This window comes from Anastrepha ludens, chromosome 5 (genome assembly GCF_028408465.1).
Source record: "Anastrepha ludens isolate Willacy chromosome 5, idAnaLude1.1, whole genome shotgun sequence".
Lineage (NCBI taxonomy): Eukaryota > Metazoa > Arthropoda > Insecta > Diptera > Tephritidae > Anastrepha > Anastrepha ludens.
Genome location: NC_071501.1, coordinates 86682413 through 86700154, shown reverse-complemented (window position 1 = coordinate 86700154; position 17742 = coordinate 86682413). Strand labels below are relative to the sequence as shown.

The 17742-nt window shown below is 37.2% G+C and overlaps 1 protein-coding gene across 1 annotated transcript in view; it reads right to left on the bottom strand.

The window, feature by feature from the left end:
* Positions 1-2493: 2493 nt before the first annotated feature.
* LOC128863528 (uncharacterized) overlaps positions 2494-17742 on the bottom strand; it is a 43884-nt gene continuing 28635 nt past the window's right edge. The window contains exon 3 of the mRNA XM_054102735.1: positions 2494-3203. Within this exon, the coding sequence (XP_053958710.1) occupies positions 2812-3203 (392 nt within the window). The 3' untranslated portion in view covers positions 2494-2811. The remainder of the gene's footprint in view (positions 3204-17742) is intronic.

The window sequence follows — 17742 nt, the reverse complement described above, 5'->3', positions numbered from 1 at the left end:
GACCCTATCTACCAATAGGTATCCAAACTATACGGAAACCATCTTCAATACCTCCTTAACAATGTGTGTAAGTTTGGTTTAATTCGGTTCAAAGACACGGCGGGTCCACGTTTTGGCATATATTTCCAGATCCTAGTCATCAATAGGTATGAAAATTACCCCGTATTAAAGCACTTATCAACAGCTTTCATTTGATACCCATATTGTACATACACAGCCAAAGGTTACCCGGGTCCACGTTTTGACCTATATCTCGAGACCCCAGTCACGGAGCGGCATGAAAAATACTCTGTACTAAGGCATTCACCAACAGCTTCAATTTGATATCCATATTGTACAAACACATTCTAGGGTCCACGTTTTGGTCTCTATCTCGAGACCCTAGTCACGGAGCGGCATGAAAAATACTCTGGACTAAAGCATTCACCAACAGCTTCCATTTGATACCCATATTGTACACACACATCCGAAGGTTACCCGGGTCCACGTTTTGACCTATATCTCGAGCCCTATTTCCAAAATAAAATATAATCCATGTTACTCGTGGAGGATGTAGCTTTCGAATGGTGAAAGAATTTGCAGTTCATTCAATGCAATGAGCAAGGTAACTACATATGAGCAAGGTAACACTAATGAGCAAGGTAACGACACATTTTTTCGTGCGTGCAGCCTGTTAAATCGAATTATAAGACGTTATCACGTCAAAAACCAAAGGCTAGCAATCAACTGAAGCAGTCTTCGTCATCGATGGCATACATGGCCGAAATGTATCATAAGTTAATATTAATTTGTTTGGGGCATTCGAGCCATATAACTAACATCTATTGGTTAAAAGAGCAGTAATTAAAGAAAATATGGCATTAGGTACTTATTATTTTGAATATCATTTTTTAACCTCCATATGCCATGAGAAAGTATAAACAGAGGCCAAAGTATTGCGCGTAAGAAAAATGCAAAAATGTTAGCTTGCAAAAATTTACTTAAAACAGATAACACAAAAATTTTAACTTCACCTCGCAGAATTACAATATTTTGTTTTTGTTTTAGTTCCCTATCATGTCAAATGTCAGCATCTGCTAGATCGCGCAACATTGACCTTCTTCAAGTATTCTTTAGCCGATCACAACCGATTTTTGGGAATCGGCCGCACTGTGCGCTGCTCCCATGCGGCTTCCAATTCAGTGCCATTCTCGTGATGCTATCTGGTGATTTTCTAAGCATTTGATTTGTCATAGGATGCATTCGTTGATCTCCACAGCGCGTCGTTGCTGATGGTGTTCGTTCAGAATCTTCTACAGATGATGCGGAGGCATTTTTTGAAGAAAGATTGTAGCACTTGTGTGATGATTTTGAAGGCCAGCCATGTTTCACTTCCGTACAACAATACAGACTTCGCATATGAGCTGAATATATACAGTTTAGTGCGCTTGAGATTTGCAAACTCGCCCATACTGCGATCCTAAAACGATTCTCAATCACCTTCATTCAATGGGATTTACCGAAAAATTGGGAGCATGAGTGCCTCAAAAGCTCAACGAAATAATCAAATAAAGTCGCCTTCAAATTACTTTACAGCACTTCGCCCGCCATCGATCAACACGCGGTCATAAACAGCGCTTTTTGTACCGAATCTTCCCGGGTGATGAGAAATGGTGCCTATACATCAATATGAAGCAAAAAAGGAAGTGGGTACCTCCAGGAGATAAGCCAAAGTCGAGAGACAAGCCGGATCTTCATCCAAAGCAGATCATTAAATGTGTTTGGTGGTACTGAGAGGGCATGGTGCACTGGGAAATGCTCGAAAAGAATGCCACGGTCAACAAGGAGCTCAACACTGCCCTGCTTAACCGCGTGAATGAGGCTATTTGACGGAAAAGCCCTGATCGACGTGATCAAACAATACTACTTCACGTGAACGTTAGGCCCCATGTTGCACAAGTCGTCAAAGGCGCACTGCAAAAACTCGACTGGGAGGTCCTTCAGCATCCACCGTATTCTCCGAATCTTACACCAACCGATTACCAGCTTTTCCGCTCTCTGTCAAACCATATGAAGGTCCTTCGATAACAAAGAGGTCCTGGCTCAAAAACTTCTTTGACACCAAACCTGGCGATTTTTGGCGGAACGGTCGAGACGCGGGAAGAGGTTGTAAGCAGAAACGGCGAATATTAATTGATTAACTTATTGATATAATTTTTGTTTAAATAAAAGTCTTCGGTAAAAATGATATGAACTTTTTCCCCGACCCAATACATTGCACTTGTTGTTTTTGCTACACTGCAGCTACCTATTCAATCTGCCTTGGGTAGAGGTCTAAATTAATATTTTCATCCGAAAAAAGTAAAAAATTATATTGTTTTTAGGTTTTATATATTTTTTTCTCGTTTAGTAAAATTTGTATTTTTTATTTAAGAAAACTTTACACTTTTGTAAATCTAGAGTCATTAAAAATATTTTTCGTGTACATAAAAACTTATGCTAAAAATGTATGCATTTCAATTTATTAAGTCGAAATTTGATAAATCGAGTCTAAACGTTTGCACATTAAGTTACATTTGCATTCACGTAAATTTATTTCGAAAAAATTAAAAAAAAAAAACAGTATTGAAATATCGAAATTTCGAAATGCTCAGAAAATGTACCGCTAATGATTTCCAGTATCTTTATTAAACATAGATTTCACGCTTTACGCAATCTGCCTGAGCGCAAGGCACTTACATTTTACACTATTCGGCTATCTTTAGTATCATTTACGCAACTAGCAACTACATACATACATACAGACGTATTCTATCTACATATGTACGCTATCTAGGCGCTAATCCGCAACAAACGCGCCACCAATACACACAAACCAGTCGCGCTCAGCATAGTCACGTGGTTGCCATTGCCCAGACGGGGCGGTGCCGCATTGCAGCCATCCTCATAACAGGTGCAGATGGTCTGCTTATACCCCTCGTTGTCAGCATCAAAGCAGTAATTTTTCTTCTCCTGCACGAAGCTATCCAGCCGACCACAGCTGCGTATGATGCGACTCTCGCCGCTCACTTCGATGTGTGTGACCGTTTTGCGGCAGAACATCTCAGGCGAGGCACATTCCTCAAGGTATTGGTCATCGCGTGGCGCACGTGGCGTGACCAAACGCAATAGCATGCAATCCTCCTGCAAGTGGGAATTACATTGATGACAGCGTAAGCCGTTCACTGGCAAAGAAAAGATAAAGAAAGAGAGAGTAAGAAATTAAGAGAGAGAAAATAGAAATAAATGGAATTAAAATTTAAAATTTGGAGTGTTTTAATCTTAAATAATTGGATTCAAAAAAATTCTATAAACTTATACTTATATAGGTATGACGAGGTATGGCTTATCACATTGCTGGAAAAAATATATTTTCATTAAGTTCCGAAATAACGTGGAAAAGTTCCAGCATAAAAGAATTTGTACAAGGTGGCACAAAATTAAACATCCAATTTTAATTTTTTTCTCCAACACACAAAAGGTCTCTAAATGAATCAATAGGCGCACCACCTCCAATATCAAAATAATATTTAACCCTAAAAATTAAAAAAAAAATATTGCATTCGTTAAATGGCGAAAATGCGCAACACCGTCAGGAAAAAAATTATCTTAAATCAACGAAAATCGTGAGTCACACAAACCTGAAGTTCATTGTACTAAAATTTAATGGGTTATAAACCACCTACCCAATTTTTCTTAATTCTGATTAAAAAGTTTGAAATGTTCTTGAAAATTTGTCGAATTTTTATATGTCTTTTATATTTTCTTTAGTTCTGATTAAAAGGTTTGAAATTTTCATGAGAATTTATCGAATTTTTATATGCCATTTACAATTTTGTTTTTATTTTTAATTCTGATTAAAAAGTCGGAAATGCGAATTTTTATTTGCCATTTATGTTTTTTTGAAAATTTGTCAAATTTTTATGTTTTTTATAATTTTTTTTTTTGAAAATTCTCATCAAAAAGTTTGAAATGTTTTGAAAATTTGACGACTTTTTATATTTACAATTTTTTTTAAATTCTGATTAAAAAGTTTGAAATTTTCATGAAAATTTGTTGAATTTTTATATGCCATTTATATTTTATTTTTTTTTAATTCCGTTAAAAAGTTTGAAATTTTTTGAAAATTTGTCGAATTTTTATGTTTTCTTACAGAGTTAAAAACTTAACTTTATGAACTACATTATTATAAAAAATTAATGAAAAAAAAAACAAAACAATTATCAAAACTAGTTGTCCACCGGTGTATTTATGTGCATACGAGGTGTTTTCAAAAAATTAGGTGAATTTTCATTTTTCTCAAACAATATTTACATTGTATTTATTCATCAATTTCTATTTTATCTCCTTCAAAGTAGTAGGCCAGCGTTTTTTCCAAGCCCCGAAGCAGTACTGATATGATAACTTTAAGGTAATACTCTTTATTTATTGTACGACCTTGTGGTAAGAACTCCTGATGCACTACGCCATGGTAATCGCAGAAAACAGTGAGCAAAACCTTGACATTTGATCGAACTTGGTGTGCTTTTTTTTGGTCCTGGCTCTCCTGGACTCTTCCTTTGGAACGATTGGGCTTTGGTTTCGATGCCATAACCAAACGAGTATACCCATGATTCACCGCCAGTTATTACTCTTTTAAGGAAATCTGAATCATTGTTGACGTCATTCAACAATTCCTTAGCGATGCTCATGCGACATGGTTTTTGGTCAAAATTCACCAATTTCGGAAGGAACTTCGCTGCCATGCGCTTCATGCCCTAAATTTCCGACAAGACTGCATGGCATGAGCCAACCGATATGCTGACATCCTCAGCAACTTCTGTAATGGTGCTTCGACGATTCTCCCTAACAATTTTCTTAATTTTCTCAACATTTTCATCGGTTGTTGATGCGCTGGGGCGTCCAGAGCGAGCGTCGTCATTCACATCTTCTCGAGCTTCTGTGAAACGCTTGTACGACTTGTGAACATTTTTTTGACTCAGAGTACTCGCATCGTATGCTACTGCCAACATTTTAAGTGGTTTTGAGCACTTAATTCCATTTTTTAAACAAAATTTTATGCAACTTCTTGGATCAGTATTTTTGAAAGCAGAAAATCGCCGAATACGCAAAATACTTATCTTATTTATGCCTCTCACAAACAAACTAAACATGCAATATTTCTAAAACCATGGGCATATCTTCGAAACGAGTGTACCAACATAAAAAAAAATAATAATCGAGAAGTCGAATGTACGTAGCCAGCGAAGTTTCGAAACCTTCACCTTATTTTTTGAACACACCTTGTATAAAATATAAATTATAAAATATAAAATATAAAATAGGAAATATAAAATATAAAATATTGGGTTGGAGGGAAAGTTCTGTCGTATTTTAAAGAAAATATTTCATGTGGAACTCAAAAAACTTTGCTTTAATACAAACCCAAGAGATTTAATCTGATCTCCAGTAGTTGTATGATGAATATCAAACTCTTCTGTAATTTCTTGGATTGTTAAATGTGAATTATTCTTCAACATGGATCGCAAAACAGCATTGATGCTTTCCATTTCAATTCAACCGGGCTATTCGGGTCATGTTCTTCGATTTCGATGTAACTTAAATATGTTGCTCTCTGGTCAAAATAATGAGACACGTATTTTTTTGTTCGCCCGAAAAAATTTTTTTTCAAGAGTTATCGGCAATTTTGTTTTTCGGCTCAAACTCGATTTTTTTTAATTATATAAGAAACAAATTTTTTTAAATGCCCATAACTTAGTCAAAAATGAACCGATTTTAATAATTCTGGGTTCAAAATGATCGTAATTACTTACACGAGCGACTTCATGTAGAAACAATTGCAAAAAAGTAGTCGAAAATTTTTTATTTAGCAAAAAAGAAAAAAAATTGAAATTTTTTCGAAATTCAGTGTATTTTTTTTTTATAACTTTTTCCAAATCAAGAGGACACCTCAAACTTCAATTAAGCTGAATGCCCAGTAGCTAAACTGAGTTGTTTTTGAGTAACGAATCTTTGAGTAGAAATCCTGTTTCGCACTTTTTGTTTTTTGCAAAATAAAAAATTTTCGACTACTTTTTTGCAATTGTTTCTACATGAAGTCGCTCGTGTAAGTAATTACGATCATTTTGAACCCAGAATTATTAAAATCGGTTAATTTTTGACTAAGGTTTGGGCATTTAAAAAAATTTTTTTCTTATATAATTAAAAAAAATCGAGTTTGAGCCGAAAAACAAAATTGCCGATAACTCTTGAAAAAAATTTTTTTCGGGCGAACAAAACAATACGTGTCTCATTATTTTGACCAGAGAGCAACATATTTAAGTTACATCGAAATCGAAGAACATGACCCGAATAGCCCGGTTGAATTGAAATGGAAAGCATCCATTATCGATCTTGGATGGTCGTCCAGATCGATCAGTTTCTTGGAGGCTCACAATATTGGAGGCTATTTACAATATCTTTTCCAAATACGGCACATAAATTTTTACATGCAACCGATGCGTTACTTCCTTATCGGAATTCATACGTAAATGCACTCCATCTACTGACATTTTGTTGCACTTTAATATCACAAGTAAATGATGAACGGTAAAAAAGGACTCCTTTTATATTGAACAGCAGGTAAAAATACAAAAAAAAATCCCAATGGCTCACCAACCAGATGTTTTGTTTTTTGTTTGTTTACAAGAAAATTGCCTGCCTATTTAAAGTACGACAGAACTTTTCCTCCAACCCTATATGAAATATAAAATATAAAACACAAAATAAAAAATATAAAATATTAAAAAATTAAACAAGTTTGCAAAATTTTCTTCCCTTGTTGATTCGTTTCTTTTTACAAGCTTCTAACTAAGAAAGAAACTAAGAAACTTTTCCTCAGACTACAAAATAAGCAGAAAATTAATAACTAATTGTCAAACTCGCTTTAACATTCAATTCAATCACTCCAAAATGTCTATTTTTGTTTTTACTATGGAAAAGAATGGAAGTACTTGGCGCCACAGTTAACTTTACAAGTTGGCAAAAAACTCATTATAGTAGTTAAGGCGGTAAGGACAAAAGCAGAATGGGGGCAAAACATCACAAAAAAAAACCATTACGGCCATTGCAGACAAGTGTTGCCCATTAAAATGCAATAAGCTTTGCTAAACACATTTATCTCTGAAGAAAATAAATTTCACTTTCTTCTTTTTCCTTGCTTCAAATTAATTGAATTTAAGTTTTGCCAAGCAGCAGCGGACATGGCGGATTTGAAGGACGAAGAACCAATATATTAATGATGTCGAAGTTTCGAGTGTCATGGCTGCACTTAATTCCATTTTTATTACCACTTACGTTTTGTTGACACTCCAATTTTTCCTTCATTCATAATATCGTTAACGAAAGCTACATGAAATTAGTCACAACTGATGAGAAATGCGGATATGCAGCATCAAATGATAGCAAAAGTTGTTGCTTTTGTAGTAGTTGTAATAGTTATCGCCTCACTAGAAATAATCGCAAACATCCGAATGTAAGTATTTTTGGCATAAAGAAAATCTTGTCATAAGAATCATCTGATTTTCGGTTACAGCATAAAACTGTAGGACCGTTAGTTAGCTGGAAAGTGTCAAGAAGTAGTGAAAATCGTCCTCTGAAACTGGAGTATAATTTCAGATTTATCAAAGAAACTGGAAAATTCTCATCAATCTCATGACATCGGAACCCAAAATTCGTAGACCTGCTCTAATAAAGGTAAAACACTCATTTTTTCTTTTTTTGTCGGGACAGACTAGCAAGTACAACACTCAGACACAATTAAATCCATTGGACTGTACTCGGATTCCCTTTTTAATTTGCTTTAAATCTACCCGACCTCCGAAGAAATCTGAGTAGATCTTGACGTGCCAAAGAGCCAAGGTGGTTGCTTTATCACGTCAGTGCCAAAGACCTCAAGCCTGATTCGAGTGGAGGCGGGGCAGACACACAGAAAGTGGTCCGCCGTCTCGTCCTTCTCTTCACATGCTGGGCAGAGTGCACTGTCTGAGATACCTACCTTTTCCATGTGCCTTGCCCATAGAAAGTGGACCGTTAGGTTAGGTTAGGTTTGGCAGCCGCATCGCACATAGAGACAACGATGCCACTTAGACCATGAAGTGGGTCCGTTGTGAACAGCAGGGGCTGAGCTACATTTCCCTCTCCATATTAAACCATCCTGAGCTTTTGACAAAGCGTAATAGGTTGTTGATACCTAAAGTGTATAGATTATCTATATTCGTTAAGAAGTAGGATTTTAAAAATCGGTTCCTGCTTCTGGCTAGAGCTGGTGCACATGGTGTTGATATGTTTCCAACTCCTCCTCATTTCTGCAGCTACGACAGAAATCATGCGTGTAAACGCCTAATCTCTTTGCATGATTTCCTATGAGACAATGTCCTGTGAGGGCCCCTACTAAGGTCCTGATTTGAAGTCTATTCAGTTTTATAATACTCTTGGATAGACGTAAATTTAGCCTTGGCCATGTTTGCCTAGCAATTTCACAGGTGTTAACGCTAATCCATCTTTGATTTGCAGACCTGATTAATGCGTCCTTAATAAGAAGCTTAGAAGTTGCGAGAGGTATCTCCATAAAATTACTTATGTCTGGCAAACAGGTACCTTCTCTTACAAGTTGGTCAGCCCTACAGTTCCCTGGTATATCTCTGTGGCCTGGAACCCAGCATAAGATTATACGACATTGTTTGGCCATCTCATTTAGTGATTGGCGACAACGTAAGACACTCCTTGATGTTGTTTGGAATGCATCCAGGGCTCGTAGGGCAGATTGGCTGTCAGATAGAATGCAGATATCCGTTGATGATATTCTGTTTATCTTTAGCCATTTTAAGGCTTCATGAATAGCGTTTATTTCCGCTTGAAAAACAGTGATCCCGTAGTTTAAAGGATTCACTAATAGAAAGCTCTTCGCGAAATAACCCTGATCCTACACCGGTGTCCATTTTAGACCCGTCCGTGTAGATCGTAAGGGGTGTGTTGGGTGTTGGATCTTCTTCAAACCATTCCAGTCTAGAAGGGATTTTGATTAGGAAATTCCTTTCGAAGCAGAGAATGGGAGGGTGATAATCACAGTCACTGGATATATCCGTGTAGGAGTCTAAGATGGTTGAATGTCCATGTGTGACAGTCTTCCATTGTGAGCTCGCGTTGAGCCTTAAAGCGGAACAGGCCGCTGAGTATTTGCAGAAATGATCTAGGGGTGGCAGATGTAGTATGACACCCAAAGCCATGGTAGGCGTGGTTTTCATGACACCACATATTGCTAATTCCGCTGATCTCTGCACCGTATTCAATAAATTAGAATAGGTTTTTTCTGCATAGCACACCACCAGACAACATTTCCATATAGAAGAATGGGTCTGACGACAGCAGTGTAAAGCCAATGAGCAACCTTAGGTTTAATTTCCCAGGTCTTACCTAAAGCTCTCTTACAGGCATAAAAAGCTAGGTTCGCTTTGTGGCCTGTTATCAGTCCAACCAGCCTCCTACAGTCCCCTCTGCTTAGTGACAGGAGGAACTGCGACAGTCAGTCGGACATGACAGGTAACATCAATTTTGTCCATCTGCAGCCTCTCTCAGCCTGCCAAGCTCGCTTGTGGGTGGATTAGTGTAACCGTGGCTTTGATGGCTGCAGGAGGGAGGGGCCAAGAAAGTTGTCCTCGGAGCCCATTCTGGCTAAAGAGTCAAAGATCTCGTTACCCGCGATACCCACGTGTCCCGGGACCCATGTTAGCATCAGGCTATTATGTCACCCGACATAGTTCAGCCTGGATTTAAAAGGCTCGACTACCCTTCAAGTGGTTGATGGTCTGTCTAAGGCCATGAGCGTACTCATAGATAAAACGCTCAGTGCTATCCGCCTTCTCTAAGCAAGACACTCAGATCGAGGGCTCAATGATTCCAATGGTGGTCACATGCTCACCCAATGGGTTGTGTCCTGTAATAATACCGACCTTCAACCGAATGTCTTTCCTTAGACATTTTAGAACAAAGTTCGACAATTTTCTGCTCTGGCTGGTCACAAAACACTTTGCGGTTCTGCAGCGTCTTAGACCGGACCATCGCTCTTTATGTAAATTGCATACGTAATCGCTGATTCACTTCATGATTCCTGCGGAACTGATTCCGGTTATTGGCTCTGGTCCCTGAGGGGTAACCGCTGATGCACAGTTGGCCAATTCATCGGCAATTTCATTTTCTTGAACACCGTCTTGCAACAGAAATAAGCTTGTTCGTACATTCCTGAACAATCTTGTAGGTTTGGTTTACGTTCTCCAGGACCTTCTGTGCGGCCTGACTATCACCATGTTTTGGATATTGCTCAGATAGCATCTTAAAGACTTTTCGGTGTCCCGAAATTCCGTCTTCGTGCCAGAGAACATACTTATCAAGTCGCAACCATGATCCGTCGCCACCCAACCACAGAAGCACAAGTGATTATTGGTCTGATAAGTGCTGTATATATCCACAAGACCACAGCAGGTTTCAGACCCCAGCTTTTACCAAATGCTCTACGGCGTTGTTGAAAAATCTTTAATGACCGATCCCACTTCAGCGAAACATGCGTATCCAAGGCAGTATCTTACCCAAGATTTCTTCCAGATATTTAACTTCGTCAGCAAGACTGAGTGTCTCATCTTTCAGTGCTGGAGGACTAAGTCCATACAATTTCCGTTTTCTTGTGAACAATACTAAGCTGGTTTAGTTCGGTTTTGACGGAAAGACCTTGTCGCTTGCCCTCTCACCAACATTTATACTTGTAGACTTTCCAATGAGTTAGAAATTATATTTCATTGCAACGAATTAAAATTCACGTATATTAAAATTATCAGATCTAACAGATAGGCTAATCGCCCTTCCATTTTTATTTTAGAAATGCGAGGCTTAATATATCGTGAAATGGAAAGTGTCAGACGTGACAAGAAATTGGTACCCGCAACAAATTGCAGCAATATCCCTACATATGTATGTGTGTGAATGCAGATATAGGTATGTAGGCAACCAAGTGGTGCAAAGTGGCATGCAACTGTCTAAACTATCAGCCAACAACTGGAGTGACAAGTGGATAGCAGCTAAATGGTTCAGTTGTAAGTTGTAATTACATTTACTGCTACCTCTGTCAATTTAGCAAATGTCAAGCGTTTGACATATGTGCGTGGCATTAAATGCTTCCCCTGCCGGCACAAGTATGAAAAAGTAGAAAATTACTGAACGTAGCTTATGAACTAACTATTTGCCCGATATGAAGGGCAAAAATAAATTTTTTTAGATTTTTAATAGGTATTAGTCGGTCTTACTAAGCAGATTCACACAAATGTCCATCCCTTCATCTGAGAGGAAAAGCTCCTATAAGTAAACCCTTTTGGTAGAGCAGCCAACGTTTACCATGTAAGCGCCTCCGATTGAAGGCTAATTCTTATGAGAATTTTTTCGGATAGATGTCAACAGACTAAGAAAAATGTGCTCTGCTTATCCACAAGAAATGTAACTCAGTTTGTTATTCCGCTCTCGAGGATATATATATAGTGGCCGACATAACTATGAATACCCCTCGAAGAAATATTTTGGTATGGAAATAAGTCCGTAAGCTGCTCCTCGAATTTAATATTGTACACATTATTTTTCTAAGCGTGAGCTAGCAAACCAGCGCAAAATGTGCCGTTATCTTTTCTCATGGCGGAACAATTTTCACAAATTGCGTCTCAGTTGCTTTTCGGATTCGACAAAAGTGTGCACACCACTAAAATATCCGAGTGTGCTGTCCTTCGTTTTAAATATTTCCCAAATTCGTAGTGAAAGGGTAATCGAAACAATCTTTTGGTGTTTATTTGACCCTGTATTTTACAATATATATACTTTTAGCATATTGTTGTTGTTCAGGACCACAAATATGGAATGGGGTATGGCAAAATTGCTAACAAATATATTATAATAGATGCAAGTCAACAATCCAGAGAGTTATAAAAAGTTAAAAAAAAATGGCGGCTTTGCGAGCGCTCCAAGAACAAGTCGGCCAAGGGTAACCAATTCTCGCGATGACACGCAAATAGTAAGGGAAATTAAGAAAGATCCGACAACTTCGGCAAGGTTTATTAAAGAAAGTCTTCAAATTAATGTAAGCGAGCGAACAATTCAGCGGAGAATTCGTGAAGAGGGTTTTTCTAGTCATTACAAGATCAGGGAACCTTTCATCAGCAATAAAAACATGAAAGCGCGACTAGCATTTGCCAAAAAGTACTTCAATATGCCATTGAGCTTCTGGGAGAGGGTTATATGGGGCGATGAGAGTAAGTTTGAGTTTAAAAATACTAAAATAAGAGAAAAAGTGTGGCGAAAAAAGTAATGAGAGGCTCCAATCAAAGTGCGAGCAAAGCACAATTAAGTTTGGCGGGAGAGTGTGCTTATCTGTGGCTGTTTTCCCTATAGCGGTATGTCCGATCTGGTACATATTGAAGGAAAAATGACTGGGGAGTCCTACGTCAATATGCTAAGTACATTCCTAGAGCCCTCGGCACGAAGAATGGGTCTTGGACACAATTTCACCTATGAACAAGACAACGACCCCAAATATACCAGTCGCGTAGCAAAGGAATACTTTAGGCAAAACTCAATAGAGCTTTTAGAATGGCCCGCTCAAAGACCCAACTTAAATCCTGCCGAGCACTTATGGCAATATTTAGACAAAAAAATCGATCCATCAAGTTGCCGCTCAAAGAAAGCAGAATTTTTTCAGAAACTGCAAGAGACCTGGAATAAAATACCTGAAGAGCTTCTTAAGAGATTAGTTTACAGTATGCCACGCCGCCTTTTGGATGTAATTAACGCAAAAGGCGGCAACACTAAGTATTGAGTCATTTGAATAACGTTATTACTTTTACTATTACTAGTGGGGTAGAAGGTTACGCAAATTTTGTCGCTACAAGTTTCTGGGCATTTATAAAAAAAATATGAAAATAATATTTTGTTTTTGGAATTGAAATCTTTCGATTTGTGTTTTTATAATGTTCCTATTGTATATTATAAATAAATTAATAAGTTAATCCAAATTTGAATGATATAATAGAAAAACATATTTGTGTTTGAATTGTCCCTTAGGTAGGGTATGCATAGTTATCTCGGCGACTGTATATATAATTGGCGCGTACACCCTTATTGGGTGTTTGGTCGAGCTCCTCCTCCTATTTGTGGTGTGCGTCTTGATGTTGTTCCACAAATGGAAGGACCTACAGTTTTAAGCCGACTCCGAACGGCAGATATTTTTATGAGGAGCTTTTTCATGGCAGAAATACATTCGGAGGTTTGCCATTGCCTGCCGAGGGGCGACCGCTATTAGAAAAATGCTTTATAGTCTGAATGTTTTATTTTTAAATCTCATTGCAGGTTGTTTATTATATTTTCACTGCAAACGATTTTTTACCTTTAAAGTTTTTCGGGCTCAAAATTGTCATGAGACTGTGTCGATGCCTTTCTGGAAGATAATCAAGTCGATCGATTTTTTGAAAGCCAACAACAGAGTTTCACAAGAGTTTTTACACCCAAAAATTGAGCTTTTGAATTCGATTACAATTTATTGGAATGGATTAAATATTTACTAAATAATAGGCATTATGTGGTAGCCTTCAATAATGGGTCTTAGTAACCTTTTGTGTCATCTTCAGGCATACCACAAAATTATATAGATCACGATCACCTTATATGCAAAGATTATTTTAAGAACCTCGGTTAAAAGAAAAGCTCCAGGTGGAGACTGCGAATTTCACTCGTAAAACATATCTGTGTTACCGATTTCTTGTCATCAGTGTTTAACAGCAACTGCCGATTCGAAGTTTGACAACTCAATTGTCGTTTTACGTTTCGATTTGTTTATTGCGATTTTGAAAATTAAAGGTTAAGACAGTAAGATGCCTACATGAGAAAATGCGACAAATTAAAAACAAAAATTCGGCTGACAGAAATTCGACTGAAAAAAATTAATATGCGTAGGGAATGCCTAGGCAATTGGCAGTCTCACAATGCGGGATTGATGCAAGATTTAAATTGATTTGTGGTAAAGGTTGGTAATGGTAATGGTTGTACGGGTTAGGCTAAGGCCTTTATGCACTGCGACCAGTTTGATTTATGATTATTTAGTATACCCAGGAATCGAACCAGCTCTTTAGGAGGGAGCAATTGTAGGTCTTCCTCCTCTAGTAGGTACAAGCCCAGGATTCTGTATCTCATATGGCCTAATGTCTCAAAAGTGATGTTTAAGTGTCGCATATACTCCTCTTCATCACAGCAGAATCTGCATGATCTTGTACTGGATAATCCTACTGTTTTAGATTGTTTATTAAAGCCAAAGTGGCTTCCACAGAGTAATCTGAGCTCTTTTTATCAAGGGTTAGAGCAGATTTTTCTCTGTTGCCATTGAAGTTCAAAAACTTTTTGGAGTGATTAAGGCCGCTTGTGCCGTTCCAGTGTTCCCTGATTTTAGTTTGAATCCATTTTTTGGTTTCCTGTTTTATATCATTTTTGTTAAAGCCGAAAAATGGGGTTGGCCCAATAAATAGTCCTTCTGCCCCTTTTTTGGCATAAAAATCTGCCTTCTCGTTTCCTTCGTGTCCCTCATGTCCTAGTACCCAAATCAGTGAGACCTGATTATGAGTGGCCAGTTTGTTGAGTGCATTATTGAGTGGTAAAGGTAACATTTGAAGATTTATTTTCGTTCTCTTTCAAGCGTCAGCGCCAGATTTTATTTATGCCGATTTGGAACTTCGAAGATATTTCTGTGGGATCTGCTGCTGTCGTCATCAGCAAAAGTACCGGTTAGAACACCATTTGTGGTTGGCAGATCGAGTTTAAAAATTAGGTGCAGGATTGAACCTAATATGCTGCCGTATGGGACCCCAGCTGTAATTTGTTAAAATTTGGAGAATTCATTTTCATAATTTACATCGAACAGGCTTTGGTTTAGAACGTTAGATAGAACATACTTTTTAGCGGTAATTTCTTTTTTATTTTATAGAGTAGACATTGGTGACACACTCGGTCGAAAGCTTCTGATATGTCCAGGAAAACTGCTGAACAAATTTGTTTTTGGTCGAGCGCTGTTGTTATTTTTTCGACCTATGAACCTATGTGGAGTCTATGGAGCTACTCCAATTTCGAATGCGCTTTCCTGAAACCGAATTAATGTTTTGGGATTATTTGTTTGCCTCCAATAACAACCATTAAATGTTTAAGAAAAAAAATTTCAAAAACTTTTGGCACAGCTGGTAGAAGGCTGATAGGATGATAAGATTTCACTCCGTCGCCTGGTTTTCCAGCTTTAAGCAGCATTTTAATTTCTACCAAAAAAAAATTGGGCTAAATAAATAAATAAATTAATTTGGTGAAGTAAAGCAGATTTGCTATTACCACCCAAGGGACGATCGTCATTAGAAACAAAGTTGTCTATAATTTGGTATTTCACGTCCGCAGTAGGCATCCAATTTGGGTACTCATTCACCTTAACTTTATTCTATTGTACTTACATAAAGGATGGTTATGTTTCAAGGGCCGGTGTTGATTATTATTATTGTCATTTCTCTTCATTATGATAATATTGGTATGGCTCAATTACGTATGGAATAAAATATCCACACCTCCATCCGATGGTCCAAATTTTCAATGACGCTGAGGCATAATTGAGGTTCTATGCCGTTAATGTGCCGAATTATATCATCCTTTAGCTCTTAAATTGTTGCTAGCTTACCGACGTACACCTTTTCTTTCACATTCAACATCGGCCCTCGAAATTTAACCACCCTTTATAAAATATTCTATTGTATTTAGCTTAGTATTCTCATTACATGAAAGATATCCAATGCGAATAAGAGCTGCTTGAGTGCTGTATGGAATGTCACTACATAGAAAACTCTATATTTACCTATAAATTATTGAAAGACAGCATTTGGAAAAAACACACACAGTGTGTGTGCATAGATATTTGTGTGTAAATGTCTATATGTACATTAGTTTAGCGTGGCAGTGCGAGCAAATAGTGAGAAAATTCCTTAACAGACATTCGTACTTCTATTGACTTCTAATTTTTCCGCCATAGTGATCGCCTTTGTTATCACTTAGTTGCCAAAGTATTTAATTTTTATTTTTTTATTTTTATTATTGTATATTTTTCACATTTTCTAAACAACAAGAAAAGCAAAACTCTGGCGGCTTGTTTATTTGGTTTACTTACTTACACAACCGCATACAGTAGGTTCTATTTTTATGCGGTTTTGAAATAGTGCGGTTTTTTTTTAAATTACAAAATGCATGTCGACCTATCGGGAATTGTACATATAAACAAGATTCTAAACCAGCTAAGCAAAAACTCATCACAGATTACATCAGAAATGCTAACCCTACAAGTATGGAAGATATATAAAGATATAATTTTCAAAAATACAATATTTTGTTTAAGCGGTTTTATTTAATTATTTCAGATTCATGCGGTCTATGGAACGTATCTATAGTTATAATATGGGACTAGTGCCCTTTTTTATGCGATTTTATTACATTATTTCAGATTTATGCGGTTTTAGCATTTGAAACGTATCTATAGTTTTACTATAGAACTAGTAGCTTTTTTTATGCTGTTTTTTTTTTATGCTGTTTCTTGCGGAACGTATCTACCGCATAAAAACAGAACCTACTGTATTAACAAATTACATGCAAACATTTCATCAAAGCTAAACCAAAAATATGAGGAAATGCAAATACAACCATGAGAGCAAACAGCAGAGATTCAAATAAATTTAAATGCATATCAGGTGTCTCATTAAGGCCGCCTATTTTCAATTAATTGCCATTTATTTGCATCGGCTTTACAGCGTTGAGTTTTATTGCACGGAATTGCATGGGAACTTCTATAGCAAATTAGGAATTATATAGGAAATAAAAAAATGCACTAACCAGTGTGGACGTGCCCTATATTCACCGATCGTCATCATCCTACCCATCCAACGGAGGCCCAGGAAACGTGGCGTTACAACAGGTTGTGTCTAAAGGGAGAGGGGTGAGTGGGTTTAAGAGTGCATGTGAATAGGTGATGAGTATCGTGCGGGATAACTTCACGTGCCGCACAGATATTGAGTATATCGAGGTCGAATCTGTATAAGTAGAAGTTAACTGCTACAATATCCGGGCCGTAATTCAGAGAGGAACACTTTACAAAAAAATCGTATATGTGACAAATAAGGTGCGCGTGACTGTGTGTATTTACACATTTCAATTACGGAATACGCTTTTGTATGGCATATCATCGGGTAATCGAACTTGAAATATCAAAGTGATAAGAACAAGTTTTTTTCTTTTCTTTTCACACGCCCCCCGCTCGGCCGGCACTGCGAACATTCGAATTCAATTCTACACCCAACTAAATATCGGAAAACAAACATCTATGTAAATATTCTTCCGTATATCCTATGAATTTACCTTTCACATAACTTAATTTCTTTAATTCATGTGTTGATAGTGCCTAATAATCGTTTCCAGAAAATTAACTCTCTAATAGCTTAATTTTTGTAGTAAAAAAATAATCTTATTAGAGTAGTGAGCCGTAAGCCCTGGCAGCTAGCTAGTGCTCCTTTTTTTATTGTAAAATAATAATTTATTGTTATTTTCCATATATTAAATAAATAAATAAAAAGAAAAAGAATATAAAAATAC